At 45.3% G+C, this 21,680-nt stretch overlaps 1 protein-coding gene across 1 annotated transcript in view; it reads right to left on the bottom strand.

Annotated features, from left to right (window-relative positions):
* ARPC1B (actin related protein 2/3 complex subunit 1B) overlaps nt 1-21,680 on the bottom strand; it is a 101,034-nt gene that overhangs the window by 39,577 nt on the left and 39,777 nt on the right. Inside the window, exons 2-3 of the mRNA XM_078665052.1 lie at nt 8,909-8,974; nt 5,850-5,954 (exon numbers count right to left, since the gene is read on the bottom strand). Of these exons, the coding sequence (XP_078521178.1) occupies nt 5,850-5,954; nt 8,909-8,972 (169 nt within the window). The 5' untranslated portion in view covers nt 8,973-8,974. The remainder of the gene's footprint in view (nt 1-5,849; nt 5,955-8,908; nt 8,975-21,680) is intronic.

Genomic DNA, 21,680 nt, shown 5'->3' with positions numbered 1-21,680 from the left:
ACCAGATCTGCACCAGCATGTTACCGATGTGGCCAAGACTACCCTCATTCGGGACAATGCCCAGCCATCGGCCAGCGTTGTCACCGTTGCGGGAAGGACAATCACTTTGAGGTCGCATGTCAAGCAAGACAATCTACTCGTCGGTCTCCCGCTCCACGATCTGACACCCGACATCATGCACGTGCAGTTACGAGAAGAGAGAGCCACTCCTCCGACTCATCAAGCTCCAGCATTCGCTCAACTCGCTCTCACCAACGGCGAAGTAGATCGACAAGCATGCCTCGCTCTCGACACCACGAGATCACGCCAAGCTCACCGATCCTCGTCCAGTGGCTCGTCGTCACTCACCACAGTCTCACAAGACAGTGACGAGTACGTCTGCAGGGTGATTGACTCATGGACACCCACAACAATGCTACAGGACAGTGACGAATACATTTGCATGGTGGCTGACCCGGACCGGCTCAAAAAATATCCTAAATTAGACATCATGATAGGAGACCATCCAGCAAAGTTCGTCCTGGACTCGGGAGCCTCACTCAACTACATCTGTGCGCTAGAATATCACAAGATGAAAACCCGGCCCAAACTAGAGCCAGCGGCGGTTCGCATCTTCACATGGATGTGCCGGAAACCACTACCATGCCTCGGCCGATTCCACACCACACTGACCTCCAAAAATAGGAAAATTCCAGCATATGTCCACGTAGTGGAAAGACCCGATTTTGCCGACTGCCTACTCAGTTTGCCAACAGCTGAAAGACTGAAACTGGTAGAGCTGTTGTACATGACTGAAGACGCCCCTGACATAGTGGCGAAATTTCCAAAACTCTTCAAAGGCCTGGGCAAGTTGAATCACTTCAAAGTGAAGCTTCATATCAACGAAAACATCACACCTGTTGCCCAACACCACAGGAAAGTGCCCTTCCACCTACAACAGGCTGTTGATGACGAGCTACAAGACCTTTTGCAAACGGACATCATAGAGCGCACATCTGGACCCACCCCATGGGTCTCCCCTGTCGTGGTGGTCCCAAAGAAAGGACAAGACAACAAAGTCAGGCTGTGCGTGGACATGAGAGCGCCCAACACTGCCATCGAGCGAGAACGCCACCCAGGGCCACACATAAGTGATATGATTACGAAACTGAATGGTGCCACAATATTCTCAAAACTCGACCTGAATAAAGGTTACCACCAGTTAGAGCTCCACGAACAATCACGATATATCACTACATTTAACACGCATCAAGGCCTGTTCCGCTACAAACGCCTCAATTTCGGCATTTCATCTGCCGCCGAAATATTCCAGGAAACAATCCGAAGGATCATTCAAGGGATCCCGAACTCATTCAACTACAGCGACGACCTACTGGTCTTCGGCAAAGATCAAATTGAGCACGACACTGCCTTGGACAGAGTGTGCCATGCATTACTGAAGGCGAACCTGACGCTGAATGCCGACAAATGCGAGTTCCACAAGAACACCCTCAAGTTCTACGGACACACATTCTCAAGTGAAGGAATGAAGCCGGACCCCGACAAGGTAGCTGCACTTGCTGATACCCCGACACCCAAAGACGTGAGTGATCTCCGCTCCTTCCTGGGAATGGCAAGCTACTGTGCGCGATACATTCGGGACTACGCTACTATCAGTTATCCACTTCGAGAACTAACACGTCAAGGCCAACCCTTTGAGTGGTCCCATGCATGTGCCAGAGCTTTCAATGAAATCAAACAAGCGGTTGGTTCTGCCATCAACCTTGCCTACTTTGACACACATAAGAGGACAGAGATCACCGTCGACGCCAGCACGGTGGGTCTGGGCGCCATTCTGGCTCAATATCGTGAACACTCTGACCAGCGTCACATTATTGCATATGCCAGTCGCAGCCTCACGGACACGGAAAAAGCGTACTCCCAGCCAGAAAAAGAAAGCCTGGCTGTAGTATGGGCGTGTGAACACTTTCACCTGTTCGTGTACGGTAAACACTTTACCATCATCACTGACCATCAAGCCCTGCTCACCATATTTGGGAATCCTAACGCCAAGATGCCGCCTCGCATCGAACGATGGGGTTTGCGACTCCAAGACTATGTGTACACGATCATCCACAAGCCGGGCAAAGCCGAAAACCCAGCAGACTATATGTCTCGACACCCCCTGCCGAGTGTCATGACCGCCCAATCGCTAGCTGATGACTACATTCACTTCGTCATCGATGCTGCGTGCCCTCCTGCGGTTCCCCTGGAGGCCCTTCAAGAAGCATCTGCCTCAGACCCACTGATCCAAGCGGTCATGACCCACGTGCGTGCCAACTCCTGGCGGCATGCCAAAAACATTGCTCCTGGCTCGGAACCACACCTCCATGACCTCACGGCATTTCAACGTGTTCATGATGAACTGTCCATCAGTGACAATGGCCTTCTCTTGAGAGGGGGGAGGATTGTGATCCCGCACAAGCTACGCCAAGGAATTGTCAACCTAGCCCACGAAGGCCACAGAGGCATAAACGCCACAAAGAAGACCTTGAGAGAACGAGTCTGGTTCCCCTCTCTTGATCTCTTGGTTGAGACAACCCTAAGGGACTGCATGACTTGTCAACTTGTAAGTCGCGAAGAACCCCCAGCACCACTCCACATGTCCGAACTACCAGACGGAGTGTGGAAACAAGTTGCGGTTGACTTCTTCGGACCACTACAATCCGGACAGTACATCATGGTTGTCATGGACGAGTATTCAAGATTTCCTTTTGCACACATGATACCATCCACCAGAGCAACGGCCGTCATTCCCGTACTGGATGACATCTTCGCAGCATGGGGTGTCCCCTCAAGAGTTAAGTCCGACAACGGACCCCCGTTCAATGGCCATGAATTCGCAGAGTTCGCGAAACATCTAGACTTTAAACATCAAAAGATCACCCCACTGTGGCCACAAGCCAACGGCATGGTGGAGCGATTCATGGGAACGCTAAAGAGAGCCATCCAACAAGCGGAAGTGACACGCCGAGACGTCCAGCAAACTCTAAACGAAGTATTGCGGGCATACCGGACCACTCCCCACAATACCACGAATCAATGCCCGGCCACAATAATGTTGGGAAGAACACCCAGGACACGAGTGCCCACGATGAACACGATGGTTCAACCACGGACAGTCACTGTTGACCACGACACGCTGGTCGACATCGACAGAAAGAAGAAGCAGAAGATGAAAACGTATGCTGACCGTCGCCGACATGCCAAAGACGCTGACATCCGTGAAGGAGACTGGGTCATAGTAAGAGGTGACCGGCGAACGAAAGCGGACAGCCGATATTTGAATCTTCCCCTCCAGGTCCACAAGAGGAAAGGAACCATGATTACAGCCAAAGCTGATCATAAGCAAATAACGAGAAACATATCACACTTCAAGAGACACAATCCTGTGAACAGGCAAGAAACATCCTCAGGTCAAACGTCAAGTGCCTCGCCAGTCAAAGTGACAGCAACGAGGTCAACTACCATCCATCTCCGAGAATGACCAATAACCCTGACCGGCGCAGCCACACGCCAAACCGAGAGGCTCGCCCCAGACGTCAGGTGAGGAAACCACGGCGACTCGTTGAAGAGATGTAGCATCACTTCTTTGTACAAAAGGGGGAGATGTCGTGTCGCCATGCCTGACCACGTAGAGACAGGTCAGGCGAGGAGGAAGCGGAAATGAGGGACAGGAAAAGGAGGAGTAAGTAGGCTGTAAGCCAGTAACTTCCTGGCAGGGAATAAAGAAGGTTGCCCTACCCGAGCTCTGTGTCCTGTGTCTCCTTGGGCGGGCTGCAGCGCGACACCTCCCATTGACTTTTTTTGTTGCAGTATTGGCCTTGCCTGTTCGATGCCTTGTACCTCTGCCTCACATGCCGCTAACTTTGTCCAAATATTCTTTTGTAGTGCTGCTGTTTTGACCCATACCTATGTACTTTGTTTGACCTATTATGCCTATTGCACATCTTTTCACTCTTACATAATGTAATTTGTCTAACTTCGTAAACTGCCTGTTATTCCCTGATTACTTCTATCATGTGTAAACCTGGTGCCAGTGTTAAACTGTACCATGATTATACAGCCTTCTGAAATCAATTTGGGTGGAGTTTGCACCATACAAGCTAATACATACATACATACAGTCAGTCATAAATTTTTATTTCAGAAAATAATTTCCATAAAACTTGCAGCCAAAAATAAATACATGCGACATTAAAAACTTCAAAAGTTTAAAAATTGTACAACCCAAATAACCATACATAAGTTATATAAATGCATTTCTTCGAATAGACGCATGTGGCTTGAGGATATAAAAAAACTTGAAACAGTCCAGAGATGGGCGACTACAGTCTGTTTGTTTACAACACAAGCCCTGCTCGGACAAGCTTTAGAATTTGAAGGTATACAATGGAGCAAAGGTGGGTTGAGTATACAAACGAGAAGAGACACAAAAACGCCTAAAGGGGAAAAAAAACTTTCAGTAGGAGACCTACAAAATATTTGTTTCCCGGAAACTGCTGTGAGCACACAGAAGAATCTCCCATCAATAATGATGGACTCCAACACAGCAGTAACCCCGAAGCCAACAGTATAAAGTACAGTAACTTAAAGCTTGAGACCATGGACTATTTGTGTCAAGAGTAGGGAGGAGATGGGTAACCTGAGGGCTTATTTAGAGTTTGGTGGCCAGTCTGTCGGTCCGCAAGGGCAGTGGAGGGATTCACTTTGTTTCTCCTGCAGAAGACCCACTGCCATATTTAGAGATCACCACCTAAAGGAACATCTGCCCTGTATAGGGTGTATAGTCTGAGGTACTGGGGCTGACCTGAGGTGGCAAAGTGAGCTAAAGAACGATGATGGATTCAACCCAGATCTGTGATTGGGGTTGAGTGTCTGAAAAGCTTCAGTGCTCCGTCCCATCATCTCCTTATGTTTGCTTTGTTCGCCCTAAATTGGCAGGGTGTGCTCAGACGTGGGTTCCTTGCTCACTTTGCCACTGGCTTTAAGCTAGCCTGGCTGATGAGGGGTATTACCCCGAAACCGGTCCCAGGATCCGTGTTTCCGGCCAGGGAAGACCTGGCTTGTTAGTTCAGGCTGGAATGTTCCCATAAGGAACAGGGACAAGACTGATTTGCATATGGCTGGGTCTGAACTGGGGTGGCAAAGTGAGCTAAAGAACGAGGATGGATTTAACTCAAATCTGTGACTGGGGTGTGTGTGTCTCAAAAGTTTCAGTGTACCGTCCATCACCTCCTTGTGTTTACTTTGACCGATGGCCCAATATTAGTCTGTTAAAGGTTCCAGCTGGTGGAACCATCAAAAGAGATGCCTGCAGAAACATGGAGAATAATATGACTCTAAATAGAGTCTGTGGACCGCGATTCTGGCAGACAGGGTACTCTGCCCCTCTTGTGGCAGTGTGCCCTGTCTGCCAAACTAAGTAAGCCCCTAGATGCGCTTGCCATAACTTTTTTCTGCTGTTAAATTCTATAATTTTATGACTATGTCCTTACTGATTTAATTTTTTTTTGCTGATAAATTAGAATATAAAATAGTTCTAAAATCTTTTTTAAAAACATGTATCCGTTTATGGCACAAAATATCTCCCTGATGAAGCAATTTCAAATGAGTGGTATACTGCTCCAACCCATGATGTGTGTCTTGTGTAATCTACCAACCTCGGGGCCTCTCATTTGTCAATTTGCTGCATTAACATGATAGGTCCTAGCCTACAAGACTATAATGGAGGGGTGCAGCTTCTCTAACCCTACTTAAACTGAATCCAAAATGAGTCGCAGCAGAGGCTTTTCTCAGACTCCTCTCACCTGTAACCTCTCCGTTATGCTCCTTCAGTTCATGAACCTTGGTCCACTTGGGGCCATCCTTCTTGTAGATATGGACATCATGGCTGTTCGGGCAGAAGGCGATTTCTGCAAAAAAAGAAACATACATGTTGAATTTTTTTAATTTGACTAAATGAAAGGTGTACGCAGTGAGTCGTGAGGCATTACCCCAATTGCACAGCATTGGCATGTAAACATCAAAGGCTTCTGCTGTGAGTTTCACCTTTAATGCAACCAGTCTCACGAAGACATTGAATACCACTGTTGCAATTCTTCCAGCAGAACAGAAGTATGTCATTCAAATATTGAAGGTCTAGTAGTACAACCTATTGTCTCCTACAACTGTGCAGACATTTAAAGCCTCTGTGATGGGTCTACCAGCAGCACACCTGACAGGGGCAGAACATCACTCAGTGAAGATCTCCATGAATACGCCAGTTTGTACAGAAGAGTTATACAAACATCAGAACTTACTGAAGTGAATCCCTCTGGCAATTCAATTGATTTCTGTTCATCAACAGTGTCCACCAATTATCAATGTAGTTTCTTATTCAAAGTAGAAAACCGTCCACCATATTGAGCTACTTCGCTGTTTCTTAATCCTTTACACACATCATCTGGGACCACGTGTTCAAATCCTCTAAAGGCCCTATAATGGCTTCATTCTCAGGCCTATGCGTGTTTCGGTGTAACCGGGCGGATGCCGTACACCTTACTCAGGGCACAGAAAGACCATTACTCAATTCAAGACCAAATGAGGATAACTAGGAAACCTAAAAAACACAATGACCAATAATAAACAACAATAACAACACAAGCCTCCCCCTGCCACTTGTGCACTAGCCAACTCCAAAGTATTAGACCCAAGAAGAATACAGGTAATCATGCATTCTCCGAATCAACACCGATATACATAGCATGTGCAAAGTCCCCTTAAACCACCACCACAAAAAGAAAAATTCTAAAAGGTAGACAAACTAAACTCCATACCTCATGCCATTGAAAACGACTGAAAATACCTCTGCCATTAACAGGGATAATAGTAAACCCCACTCCTCTTTTTAATGATCACTGGCATGAAAATAACATAACCAAGGGTTCATTTTGTAATCCAGACACCAGGTAAGTTGTTTAACATAAAAGGTTGAGTTATCTATTGATGTTGTCCATATATCTCAAGGTTTTGCCCAAAAAGACAATCTGGTCGGCCACAAAAATCTTAATTGGGTATAGCTCACCATAAAATGAGGTTTCATATAAGGGGTATATTTTTCCTTCTGGAAACATTTTTTTAAAAAAAAAAAACATTTCACCTGAGTGTCTGAACTGCAGAAGCGATTGCACATAGTCCATTCTAACGAGAACTAACGCTACATGTATGGGTCCAAGTTAAACATATATTACGGAAACCACCACCCTAAAAAACCGAGCCCCCCCACCCCCCATTACAAATGCCTCTAACTCACTAACCTTAAAGATGTTCAATAGTGAAATGCCTATTTACTTTCAGACGTTGAACACTGCTGAAACAGCCGAACACAGTTTGGAGAATTGGACCACTGTGCCGGACTTAATCACACTTACTTTGGGAAATACGCCAAATCTCCTAATTGAATTCGAGCTAGTGTACCTTGACTTAAGTGTATCCTGGATGGTTGCTGGTCTTTATGAAATGTATGATTTTATTCAGCCTTTGACGCCTTTTTGTTTTGGGACATGCCCTGAGGAAGCCTGTGATAGGGCGAAACGCGCTGGCTGTGCTTATATGTAGAGCGTAGAAGTACAAGAATAAAAGGATACAAAAGACAAAGGATGGGCCTGAGTTGCTTTGCTTACTGACTGACCTTCTCTGTGTACAATCATTTTACGTTGCCTCTCTAATATAAATACATTTGAGCTATAAAGATAGTTGTGTGCTGAAGGGAAAAGGGCAGGACCCACTGTGGGACTAACTGACATTACTGAACAAATTTTGCAGTTTTTAATTGACACAAGTTCTCTACTAACACCAAAAGTGAAATGTTCATGAGGGAGCAAAGAAGGGGTAAGAAATAAATCGTTATTTACATAATACACTTGTCTGCGATGAAAAGGTTTGCGACCTGTGGGGGGACAAGGTGGCCAGTGCAGGCCTAATAAGTGTAGTCAAATAGGATGTCACTGGCCCACTGATTACAGCCTAGTAGGAGCAGGATACCATTAGAGCTGCAGTTTAGAAATTACATGGCTAAATCTCACCAAGCTAGACATGTACCGCCTTTGTAAGCTTCAGGAACCAGAAGAGGTGCTTGTGGTTTAAATATCAACCTGAAATACGCCTCTCCCTATGAAGAAGTGTTTGAAATGTACCAGGGGGTTGCTCATTACTATTCAAATAGCAATTTACTTCTGTCTTGCTTCAATGTGCCGCACTCTATTGTCCTTTTGGCCATGCCATGCTATAGAAATATGTAATAAACTAAGCAAAAAACTTTTTTAAAACGACTCAACCGGGAAGGTCATGTATCAGTTGTCTACAGGAGAAAGAGTAACACTTTGCAAAACATCCAAACCATTCAGAACTCCTATAATGCGGACCTTTGTTCCTATACTTTACACCCTTATCATTCTGAACAGTATTCTGACCCATTTAGCACCCCTGACAATTGGAACTTTATTTCTATCCCTCAGGCACCCATACCATTCTGAACTTAAGTCCCATCTATCTAGTACCCCATATCGTTCATAACTTTAATCCCACCCATCTTGCACACTTTTCATTCTGACCCATCCTACTCCCTTATTATTTTGAACTTTTTTCTGACACCTCTGGCACCCCTATCATTCTGAACTTTTTCTGACCATCTGGTGTTGATATCATTCTGAAGTTCATTCCCAACCATCTGGCACCCCTGTGATTATAAGTTTTGTTCTCACCCTTCCAGTACCCCTATCAATCTGAACGTTTTCCTATCCCTCAGGCACCCTTATCATTCTGAACTTTATTCCCCCCGCTTTACTCAGTTTCCTATTTTACATGTCTTATCTGCTTGCAGACTCACGTGTTCTGTCCTTGTTCCAGGCATGGCAGCTGATAGGCTCCAGAAGAAAGCTGTAGAAACTCATGGCTGTAAATAAAAACAGGGAAGAGATAAGAACATAATCAGACAGGCAACATATGTTTCCACCATGATAACACCTTCGAAATGACATTGCGAGAAAATATACATTGCAGTGACAAAAGGAGTTTGAAATCCATCTCATTGAATAACTACTCGCAAAAATATACATTAACAAACAAGGGGTTGTTTACATGGCTGGCACCAGGTTATGTATGTACAGTGACTATTAAAAGTTTGAATGGCCAGAAATTGTAACTGAATGCATACATGAGCCAGAGACATGACTTCTTAGGAACTACCTAGACTTAACTGACAGACTCACTTGGAGATGTCTGCAAAACCTAACTTACATATATATATTTTTAATTTATTCTCCTTTACAAAATTAAAGACGCTTGCAAGATACGGCCTCTAATCAACACCTGTGTCCAAGAAAAGCAGCAATATTATCAAGCAGGAAAAGCAGAACAAATCAATAAATCTGCTTACACTTAGATATTTGTACTTTTTACACTGATATCAAGCAGATTTTTTCATCCTCATTTTTTAATGAGATTTTATAGGAAGGAATCTGACACAAGGAAACGTTTGCATCCCTCTAACAAGCGAGAAAGTAGTTTACTAAATCCTTTCGTTCCCAGTTAACATTTGAGATTCAATTTTCTATTTTGCTTAGCATGGTTTGTACACATCAACATGATGCATGCACTGGCATTCAATCGTCAGCGTTGTGCGGCCAATTCTAGTTTTGAATGCGAGGATAGAGAAAGGAACGAAAAGCAAACCGCGTGATGTAAAATATGGCAAGCTTTTTCGTGTAAAAATGGTTATTACTAAATCGTAATAATGTCTTGAAGAATCGACAACTGATGTCAGATACCCTTGTTTGCATTCATCAGGACAAATTCACCCTGAAAATAACAAATGTCCCCTGAAAGCTACTAATTAATTCAAAACAGGTTTTGTCATCCCTGATGACTACGAACTCTTTCACCTCAGCCCCCTTTCAGAACTGAGCCTAGCGAGCATAGGCTTCATATCACTGGCGCCCCGTCGAGAAGAGGGTCACCTTCAAACTTCTCACCCAGCCTACAAATCCCTCAACAACATCGGACCCAAATAACTTAACGAGAGAGTATCCTTCCACATACCCAAGAGGAACCTCCGCTCCGTAGCCCTCGCCCTGGCAGAAGTCCCTCACATCCACAGAAACAGAACAAGCGGGAGAGCCTTCTCCTACATAGCACCCAAGACCTCGAAGGATCTCCCTGTGAACATCAGATGCTCCCCGACCCTGCACACATTCAGGAAGGACCTCAAGACCTGGCTCTTCAACTGATCAGGAGCTGCTCCCCCCCAACCCCAGCACCTTGAGACCCTCACGGGTGAGAAGCGCGCTCTATAAACCCCTGATTGATTGAATGATTGATGTCACAGAAGAAGTCTGTTGTCGGTGGCTCAGGGGTTGTATTCCAAATATTTCTTTCCTGGTCTCACATCGAATGCTTGACTTCTTGTGATATGTTGAACAAACGGGGTTATAGTCTGGTTTATCTGCTTCTCAATTTCAACCTGCATTTGTTAGGCTGGTGCCACATTCAAATTATTATCAGTAGCAGAAGGAGCAATATTCCTAGTAGGGGTATTAGTAGTGCTATAGTTACAATAGTCGTATAAGGTTTTTACCATGACATTGATATATTTTCCAAAGGAGCAGAGGCCAGCTCATACAAAGGGAACATAATTAACCATGCATTGGCGTTTTTAATTCTTTACTCCAATTCAAATTACAATTAATTGGTTTCGGTGTCTTATTGTACACACTAGATGTGAGGATGTTAATTCTGAATGTGCTGTTCATGGTAATCACATGATTATTAAAGAAAACTAATATTCATTAATAAGGATTTCTGGCTTTGTGTCTTGGTGTTCTTATAGGCCTCATTTTTGACAGCTTTACCTTTCTATTGTCGAGACCTACTGTTTTCAATACAATATACATCGAGTGGGCTATGGGTCAGCTCCTTGCTCATTATTTGATGGCTTTCATGTCTATCTCAGATCCATGCTCCATATTTGATGGCTTTCCTCTCAATTCTTGTGTTGGTCCCGTTTCTGGAGCATTTTTTCTTGTGTATTATTTCTTAATAGATAAGTTGCTTCCTTGTACTGCTGTCGTGAGGGGGTGAATTTTGAGGTGCCATGCATATGGACAGCTTACACTTCTTTTCCACTTTATTTATTGTTAATTTATTTCTTCTATTCTGTTTTTGTGATGGCCCACATCTGCCCACTGACACCAGGCTGCTTGCTTCTCTGTGTGCACCCCATGCACATTTTATTTCGTAATTTACCATTACAAAAATGCTGTCTGCCATCTTGGAATAGTTTGGACAACAAAGCATAACAAACATATTCCAAAATGACTGCCATGTGTGAGCATGCGTGTGCACGCATCGCTGACCATCTTGGAATGATTTCACTCCCAGAAAGGATTGCTGAGTGCGCCAGGAACCCATGGCTAGTGTGTATCCCTGCTCTCCATGACCCCCCTGCTGAATAAAAGATCTCTGTAAACTGCTGCCCTTTTAGTCTATTCTTGCCATACGGATTTAAGGCTCCACAGGTTTAAAATGCACCCAATTAAAGTAACAAAGAAAGTTGTAATGTGCTCTGTGTGTAGTATGCACCTGGGAAGGACACTCTTTCTTCCCCTTTTATCCCTCCGCTATCCTTCTCACTCCAAGTAACTGACTAATATCCACCACTGAAATTACTTCATATTTCACCATAATAATTCACCACTAATCCTTTGTAGGCTTCCTGAATAGCGTGCGTCAACAAGCGCTATATAAATACAAACCTTTGTCCTCCGCTATCATTCCAAATCCAATTAACTGACTAACCTATCCACCACTTAACATGTACTTGCATGTTTCACTATACTAATTCAACACTAATTCTCTATGGGTCCCGGAGTAGCGTGCTACTCGCCGAAAAAGCGCTTCGACGCCTCGTCTGGGGTAGTAAGCGCTATAGAAATGCAATTACGATACAATACAATACAATGTGAATGCGCTTCCTGAAATTTTATTCCTCCTTGCTTACCTATGGCCATGTCTGTTATGATGGTATACTATTCCTCGTATTGCACCTAAAGGACCATAATAAATTATATAGAACCTCTCACAGCAGTTTTTCAATTGCGAAGCATTGTAATAACTGGTGGTACAATTACGCAGTTTCATGGTACTCAATCTACCAGCCTCAAAAGGCTAACAGGTTGAGTAGACCTTCCCAATATTCGAACATTTAAGCTGCAGATCACACCAAATGTCAACAGTAAACACCCCACTTGCTGGGCCATCTTGCCAGCTAACAAACGATTTAAAACCAACCCCTAATTTATCTTTAATTATTATATTTATTTTGATGACTCCAGAATTCACTATTTGTCGTGACATTTGATTCTTCATTCCACGTAGAGAATTTGGTTTAACAATGCTACATACATGTAAATCAATCAATAAATCTCTGTGTAAAGGCACGTGGTCACCATATGTACAGCACTGTATCCCTGCGCTGCTCTGTAGTTCCTCAACATTACACCACTTACAGCTAGCATTACCTCCCCGTGCCCCTAACACTACATTAAAAGTGGGGTGCTTTGGGGCAGAGAGTAACAGTCATTCATCATTATGTATTTTTAAGTTGGACATTATGAAGTGTCTGGTTCTACGTCCGAAGAGTCGACTCATTCTTTGAAAAGTGTAGGGTCGAGGCGTATCCAATTGAAGAGCAGCAGGATGTGCTGAATCTCTTGTAATAAACCCACAGTTGTTATGTTATAGTGTATATTGGTCCAATGAGTGATATAAAGTTACTCTTTTTTATTTTATGTATCTTTTTACATTTTAGTATATAAAAGTTGGGCATTATGTTTTTTTTTATTGCCCCAAATAAAATGGATTCCGGGTAGTGCTTAATTTGTGCCAGTGTTTTCCAGTGCTGGGCACTGGCACTGGCACCTAGTTGTCAACATGGTGGCGTTGTGTGTGTAATTTTTAAGCAAAGTTCATTAGTGGAGCATTTAACTTTTTAATACAGCTTGAACATTTTAAAAACTCGGACTAATTTAAACTGAAGTTTTAAATGACACGTGTGTTTCGCCAAATGCAGTGGACAAAATGTGAAATAGATGCGGACCTGGACCGTAGGGGCTTATTTACAAGACCCTTGCGCCATGGCTGCGTCACTTTTTATATGGGAAAAAGTGACGCATCGTCGGCGCAAGGGGCTTGTAAATAAGCCTCTTAGGGGCAGATTTGCAAGCCCCTTGCGCTGCCAGTACGTCACTTTTTGTGACGCACTGGCAGCGCATTTCTCTGCCCCATATTTACAAGCACCGGAAAAGCCACACTGCATGGCTTTTCCTGACCTTGTAAATATGTCCCCTTTACACACAGCACTTTGCGTGAAAGGGGCATTCCATGGGTTTTGCTGTGGGTGTTTCCGCGCAACACCCATGGAACCAGACACATTTCCAGATTTACGAGGAATCGTAACCCTGGAAATGCGTCAGTAGCCCTAGAGTAGCGAGGAGCAACGAGGAGAAATGTTTTCATTTCTCCTCTCCTGCATTCTACAGCACACATTGAAAGAGGAAAATGCCTGGAGTGATTGTTTTTGTGCAGGAAGGTGCCCCTTCCTGCACGAAAACAATCTCCTCATGACGCAGGCATCCTTGCACCAGCGCATGGCAGCTGTTTGTGCGCCAGCGCAGCGCGAAGCACAGGAATGCGACATATTATTGAAAGTATGTCGCATTCCTGTGCTCTGAAAGTGCCGCAGCGGGGCACAGCCGAAGGACTTGCGATGCCGTGTTGCAGCACTTTCTTGTAGATCGCTCCCAAACATTTTGCAAATGAATCACTGATTCCGGTTTAAGGAAGTCTGTGGTATTTAGGTGCTTGTTTAATTTTCAATATAAAGTGCTGATATTAGGATGTTACTCATTTATACATTATTTCCTTTTTTTTAGTTTAGGGATTTTTGTTCTCTTTAATTTGTTTGCATTTTTGCATTGTATATTTTTTGCCCCTTCCTAAAAGACTATCGATGATGGTCAAAGGGACTTTCAAATTTCACTTCCGATTGCTTTTCCTCCGTAAATTATATATGTTTATTGCCAAGTTGTACTCTAGATAATTGTACCTTGAAAAGGCCATAGGGATGGTGTTGAGAGCAGAGGAGTGTGACTAGATTTTCCAAAATGTTCAAAGAAATCACCGCAGTTCCGTGTGTTTTTAATAAAGAAAAAAAATATTAAAACTTTTTATAATTATTATTTTTTATAATAAAGGGGAGCATCTTTTATTTGGTGTGCGGTTTTTCAGATTCCCCATCAGCCTCTAGAGCAGAGTCTTCTGGTGAGCGTCTGTCAGCTACTGTTCTCTGCCTGTTTCTAGCCTGTCTAAGAAGCACAGACCGGAAATGGACAGCGTACACCACGTGGTTAATACCACCGGGCCATGGGGAGTGAGGAAAGCTTTGGTTCGATTAAAATGCGAGTTTTTGCTGGAAAATCCACTGTAATTGTTTTTTAAACGAAAATGATTTCAGCTTGGTTAGAGCTCACACGTTAATAACTGTTGCTTTTGAATAAATAATTATGCTGCTCTTTAATGTATTTTGTTAATGTTTGCTTGCCCCAGTGATCAGTTGAAGCGTTCCAACGTCGTTCATGAGCGGAAACAGACGAAGGAAATAGGCTGGTGGGGGGCGGACCATCTGGAACCACTTTTGTAAGTAAGGGGGAGGTGACAAGGTGGTTCTGAGTGAGGACTGTCGAACATCTGCCCTCCGTGTGCTTTCAACCCTTGCACCCCCACTCCTCCTTGCTCCGGACTGTACGGCCACTAGTTTCTGCTGGACATTGCACCACACATACATTCTGCTGGGCACTGGGGTATGCCTACATTATACTGGGCACTGCACCACACACATCCATTCTGCTGGGAACTGCAGCTATTCTGCTGGCCACTACAGCATGCCTACAATTCACTGGGCACTGCACCACACATCCATTCTACTGAGCACTGCACCAGACATACATTCTACTGAGCACTGCACCACACACATCCATTCTACTGAGCACTGCACCACACATCCATTCTACTGAGCACTGCACCAGACATACATTCTGCTGGGCACTGCACCAGACATACATTCTACTGAGCACTGCACCAGACATACATTCTACTGAGCACTGCACCAGACATACATTCTGCTGGGCACTGCACCACACATCCAGTATACTGAGCACTGCACCAGACATACATTCTACTGGGCACTGCACCACACATCCATTCTACTGAGCACTGCACCACACACATCCATTCTACTGAGCACTGCACCAGACATACATTCTACTGAGCACTGCACCAGACATACATTCTGCTGGGCACTGTACCAGAGATCTTTTCTGCTGGGCACTGCAGCTATTCTGCTGGGCACTGCAGCATGCCTACAATACACTGGGCACTGTACCACACAGCCAGAGATCCTTTCTACTGAGCACTGCACCAGACATACATTCTGCTGGGCACTGCACCACACATCCATTATACTGAGCACTGCACTAGACATACATTCTGCTGAGCACTGCACCACACATCCATTCTACTGAGCACTGCACCACACATCCATTCTACTGAGCACTGCACCACACACATCCATTCTGCTGGGAACTGCACCAGAGGTCCATTCTGCTGAGCACTGCAGCTATTCTGCTGGGCACTGCAGCATGCCTACAATACACTGGGCACTGCACCACACATCCATTTTACTGAGCACTGCAACACACATCCATTCCACTGAGTACTGCAGCAGACATACATTCTACTGAGTACTGCACCAGACATATATTCTGCTGGGCACTGCACAAGAGATCCTTTCTGCTGGTCACTGCAGCTATTCTGCTGGGCCCTGCAGCATGCCTACGAAACACTGAGCACTGCACCACCCATCCATTCTTCTGGGCACTGCAGCATGCCTACAATACACTGGGCACTGCACCACACATCCATTCTACTGAGCACTGCACCACACATCCATTTTACTGAGCACTACACCAGACATATATTCTGCTGGGCACTGCAGCATGCCTACAATACACTGGGCACTGCACCACACATCCATTCTGCTTGGCACTGCACCAGACATACATTCTACTGAGCACTGCACCACACATCCATTCTGCTTGGCACTGCACCAGACATACATTCTGCTGGACACTGGAGCGTCCTTACATTATCCTGGGCACTGCACCACACATACATTCTGCTGAGCCCTGCAACATGCCTACATTACACAGCGCACAGCACCAGACATCTATTCTGCTTGTCACTGCAGCATGCCTACATTACACTGGGCACTGCACCACACATATATTCTGCTGGGCACTGCACCAGACATCCATTCTACTGAGCACTGCACCACACATCCATTTTACTGAGCACTGCACCAGACATACATTCTGCTGGGCACTGCACAAGAGATCCTTTCTGCTGGACACTGGAGAGTCCTTACATTATCCTGGGCAAGAGATCCTTTTCTACTGGTCACTGCAGCTATTCTGCTGAGCGCTGCAGCACGTCTACATTACACTGGGCACTGCACCACGAACACAGCAACGGAATGTTAAAAATGCTAACAAGTCTATCTGCCGGACGTGGCTTTTCAGACAGTTTTCTTTGATGTCACTTCATTTGGCTACTTGAAGATCCATCCAAAGGCAGTGCTAAACCAGGACTGCTTAATAGTAGCCCATATATGTGCATTTTTTAAAGCTGTGAGGCAAATGATTCTTGTGAAGCATAGCTCTGAGTCTTTCAATGCTGTGATTGGGCTGAAGGGGAGTTTTCACATTAAATGAATGTGCCCTTGTGTAATGTAACAGGTGCTCGTGTAAAGCGCTTCAACATCTTCAGGTCGTAGAGTTTGCGCTATATAAAACTGTAAAAAAAAAGTGTTTGCATTATATCCACTGATTTAAGTGGGCCGGCACTCATCAGTCCTGTGTACCGGCACTTTTTCATTTTCTCTTCTTGAGAACTGGCACTTTTCCTAAAACAAGGAGAGTACAGGTACTCATGGGGTGGTGGTGGGGTGGTGGTGGGGGGCACGGGGGGGAGGGGCTGGCTTCGCCCCATCCAGCACTCCTACATCAATCAACTGCATTCCGTTCTTCATCTGCCTATTTATCCACAGTTCCTAAGATCCGGAGGATACGGATGGGAGGCCGTTCCTTTGGATACACTGCAGCCAAACTCTGGAACTCCTTGCCTTTGACTCTAAGGAGTATGGGGGATCACCGCTTGTTTAAAAAAGATCTAAAGTCCCATCTGTTCCCCAGAGCAGTGTAGTGAGGCGTTTGTTGTTGGTCTGAATAAGTTAAAGCGCCAGGATACCCTTTGGGTGACAGTTTTTTGCGCTATACAAGTAGGCAATACATACATACATACAACTGGTACCCCGGCAGCACCTTCAATACGGATTTTAATCACGTTAAAAGCCTGGTCTGAGAAGGCTAAAGAGCGCCAGAACAGCAGTTCTTGTCACCAGGACACAGCTGTGCTACTCTGGAAGCCATCAGGGCAGGGGCGTAGTTGGAGGGGGCTTAGTTTATCCTGGGGCAGCTGGGGTGCGGACTCTTCACGATAGAATAGGCCGTGGACAGAGCAAAAGAATGTTTAATATTGCTTTCACCTTCTCTAACCATCCATCCACAACGCCATTGCCTATTTGCAAGTGCAAACAATAAGGTATCTCGTTACCAAAAAATCGACCTTGGATGGAGGGTTAGTCCAGTGAGAAATGAGATATGTTCTTTGAACAGGGATGTTTGCAGACAGCGCTAAACCACCTGGACTTACATGCCACATGGATGTACAGAGCTGTATTTTTATCAAAAGCCAATAAATGTGTTGCATGGCTAGGTATGTGCGTTTTATTCACACTCATGGTTGCAATTTACTGCACACTGTGATCGAATAACAAAAGCAGGAAAACAGAAGCCTTTCATTTATTTTGCACTCCCAGGTGGTCGTCTGTGCAAGTTATTTTTTTAGAAGCGCAGAAAACGTATTTTATTTGTAATAAGCCCCATCTCCTGACCTGGACTTCAGGTCAATGGACATATTTCGATAAAGAAAGACCATCTTGCCATTTGTAACATGACTTGAAAGCCTGTTCCTTATTAACATTTATTTCATGGACAATTGCAAACACAAGAATATATTTGACATTTAGTATGGTAAGTATATAGGGCATATCATATAAATTATTAGCTGAATTAACACACATGGGATCATGGTGTGTGTTTTTAGTACACAGAGTGCAGCCATGTCAGCCCAGTAGATACCTTACTCTTTCTGATATCACTTCTGCAGCGTGTTTATTGGGTCCACCACTCCTTTTCAACCGCATAAAATGGAATGTTGAAAGGCTGGGCCACCAACAGCAATATCAACAGTGTCTCTGTGTCAGCATTTCTCACCCAGTGGGAGTGAGAGAGGGAGAGAGAGAGGGAGAAAAATATGCTGCTCACTAAAGTTATACAAAGGATGTCTCTTGGAAAGCAACTCTGGTTTACAGAAACACCCACTAGTTCTGAGCATAAAAAGAGTGCCCATGAATTGCTCACTTTTTGCAGTTGCATATTCACTAATCGTGAGAAACATGAAGCTGAGGACCTTCTTCTCTTAAGTAGGTAAGCATAGGACATCATAAGTAGTGATGAAGTGGATAACTTTGTGGTTAATGCACTTACTAGAAACATCTGTGTACATTCTAATCAAAGGTTCATCTCACCATAAAATTGCTTAGAGAATCATTGTGTCTACTGGAAAGTACAGCATGCAACATAGAAGTCACAGATTTCTTTTTTATGTACATAGCTCAGTAGACTACAATTTTTGTTGCATAGAGCCTTGTCTTACCTGCAGGTCAAAAGTTAACATCCTTGTAATATAGCTTAGTGTGTTATGACCCGGCAGCAAGGACCCACATATAAACAACAAGGCTCATATTTAGACCCGCACTGTTTTTTCCTCAATCTTTTCTTATTTTAAGGTTGATAATAAAAGGTTACTCTGGGTAGTAATAAACACTTATTAGTAAGTGCTATATAAATGGTTATTAGTGTGATAACTAATGGACACATACATCTGATATTTTAACAATGCATGCAGATTGTTTGCATACAACATTGCCAAGGTTCAAAACCTAGCCCGCCCCTTGTTCTGCCTTTAGCGCCGCCCTTGTGCCCGCCCTAAACTCCGCCCCTGTAATCGAGTTGACAGTCTGGTAGTTGGGGGGGCGGAGCTAGGTGGGTTGAAGGGAAGAGGAGGAGCCAGGACAGGATGAGAGCAGTTAGAGTAGGGACAGGGATGATACTGGATGTATAGAATAAAGCTCCAGATAAATAGCAAACTGTGTCTGTGTTTATTAGTAGCACGATGCTACAACTGGTGACGAGGATGGGATCCTAAGCCCACTGCTCACAGCACCCAATGAGAACACCCTGTCCCAGGCAGCATTGAGGAGAACGCTGCCGAGTGAACTCAAGCTGCCGCCTGAGAAGACGAGGCCAGCAGCAGGTGACCCTGCCCCTCCAGAGACCGAGAGGGAGCCAAGAGGGGCCGCAGGAACGAGCGCTGAACTGCTCGGAAGAAAAGAAGCCGATCGCGCTGAAACGCGACTCACGCCAGAAGCGTGTGCCTTGGGTGAGTGCTGCAAGTGCAGAAGTCGGGAGCCCACTCCGACCCTGCTTCGCACCCAAGAGCGAAGGAGAAGCGCTCCCAGCGTGGGGGACGCTGTCCCTGAAGATCTGCTGGCCGGCGCTGATGAGCGCGTTGAGGTCGGAGCTCGAGTGCTCGCCGACGGTGAAAAACCTCACGCCTGATGCGTGAGTCCTGGCATGCCGTCGCCGAAGAAGCGCGGGAATCTGCCGAGTAAGGCGGGAGCCCACCCCAACCTCACCTGGTGATAGTGGTAGCTGGAGAGAAGTGAATTCAGACGTGTGCTACCGCCTGAAGTCGCCTGCCGGTGAGTCCAGAGTGAACTGGAACCGAATGAGACATGAGAGAAAGCCTCGTGTGCATGTAGTGACGGCAGCCATCTTGGAGTCAGGCACCTTCCAAGACAGACCCCTTGATTATTGTAGAGCGGCCATTTTGAAGTCAGGCATCCAGCAATTTCAACAAGCATTGGCGAAAAGAAGTAAACAAGCATTGGCGAAGAAAAGCAAACAAGCATTGACCAGAGCAACTAAACAAGCATTGGCGAGCAGAAGTAAACAAGCATTGGCAAGAGCGAGAAAACAAGCAAAGGCAAAGGAAAGAGTGAGAAGGAAACAGCGACACAATGGTGACTCCCGACACTTCACCACAGCGGAATGAAGTTAAGCCCCTCGTCGCGGGAGTATCACACTTGCGAGCTCCAGAACCCCTGACCGTGACCACTGGAGGGAGCATGGGCCCCAAGTGGCAAGAATGGCTAGAAGACTTTGAAGATTATATTGAGGGATCCAAAGTGACGGTAGACAAGGAAAAGCTAATCGCCCTCCGCAACTTAGCAGGCCGTGAGATAAGCAAGATTATTAAGGACCTTCCGCCTGCAGATGCTGGAACTTATGACAAAGTACGGGAGTCGTTAAACAAAAAGTTCCTCCACAAAAGGAATGTGGACTATGAACGACATACATTTCATCAAGCGCGTCAAGGGAAAGAAGAAGCGATGAGTGCATTCATCACCCGGTTACGACGACTGTCGAGACACTGCGAGTTTGAAACTTTCTCGCCTGACGCTGCCATCAAATCGCAAATCATAACCGGTTGTCACTCGGAAACACTCAGGAGGCGACTGCTGAGAAAGCCCCATGGTTTGGAGGAAATAGAAGAAATGACTCGTGTCTATGACCAAGCGGAAGAACACGCTGCCACCATCGAAACAGGACACAGCGTAAGCCATGAGCAAGCACACCGCATTCAAGAACAACCCAGTAGCAGACGCAAATACTCGCAAGAGAAACAATGGAGGCCAAGACCGACATCTCGACAACGACGCCCGGAATACAGGAGAAGAGAACCAGGGCGAAGGGACCAAAAGCCAGAAAGCACTAAGCGATGTTACCGATGCGGATATGACTATCCCCATGTAGACACCTGTCCAGCAATGGGTCAGCGATGCAGGAAATGTGGGCGATCGAACCACTTCGAAGCAATGTGCGGAGACTATCACAAAGAACGGCGAAGTGAAACAACGAGATCGTCTCGCTCAGACACAAGAAAACATCACATACGAGCTGTTCAAGGAGAGCCCATGCGGTCCCCAGGTTCATCGCATTCCAGCCGAGAATCGCGCAGGTCGTGATGGGAACGCAGATCCCCGTCACAGGGCTCGAGATCATCTTCATCTAGGGACTCTGCATACACCGTGGAGTACTTAAACATGATTGCAGATCCTGATCAACTCAAAAGGTATCCACGCCTAGACATTAAAGTGGGAAACCATGACACAAAATTTGTAATGGACAGCGGAGCTTCGCTGAATTACATTCCAGTTACGGAACACGAAAAAATTATCCCGAAGCCCCCATTGACCTTTGCACCAGTCCGTGTTTTCACGTGGATGTCCAAAAAACCTCTCC

Source organism: Lissotriton helveticus, chromosome 10 (genome assembly GCF_964261635.1).
Source record: "Lissotriton helveticus chromosome 10, aLisHel1.1, whole genome shotgun sequence".
NCBI lineage: Eukaryota > Metazoa > Chordata > Amphibia > Caudata > Salamandridae > Lissotriton > Lissotriton helveticus.
The sequence above is the reverse complement of the archived record's forward strand: the minus strand, read 5'-3'. Positions and strand labels throughout refer to the sequence as shown.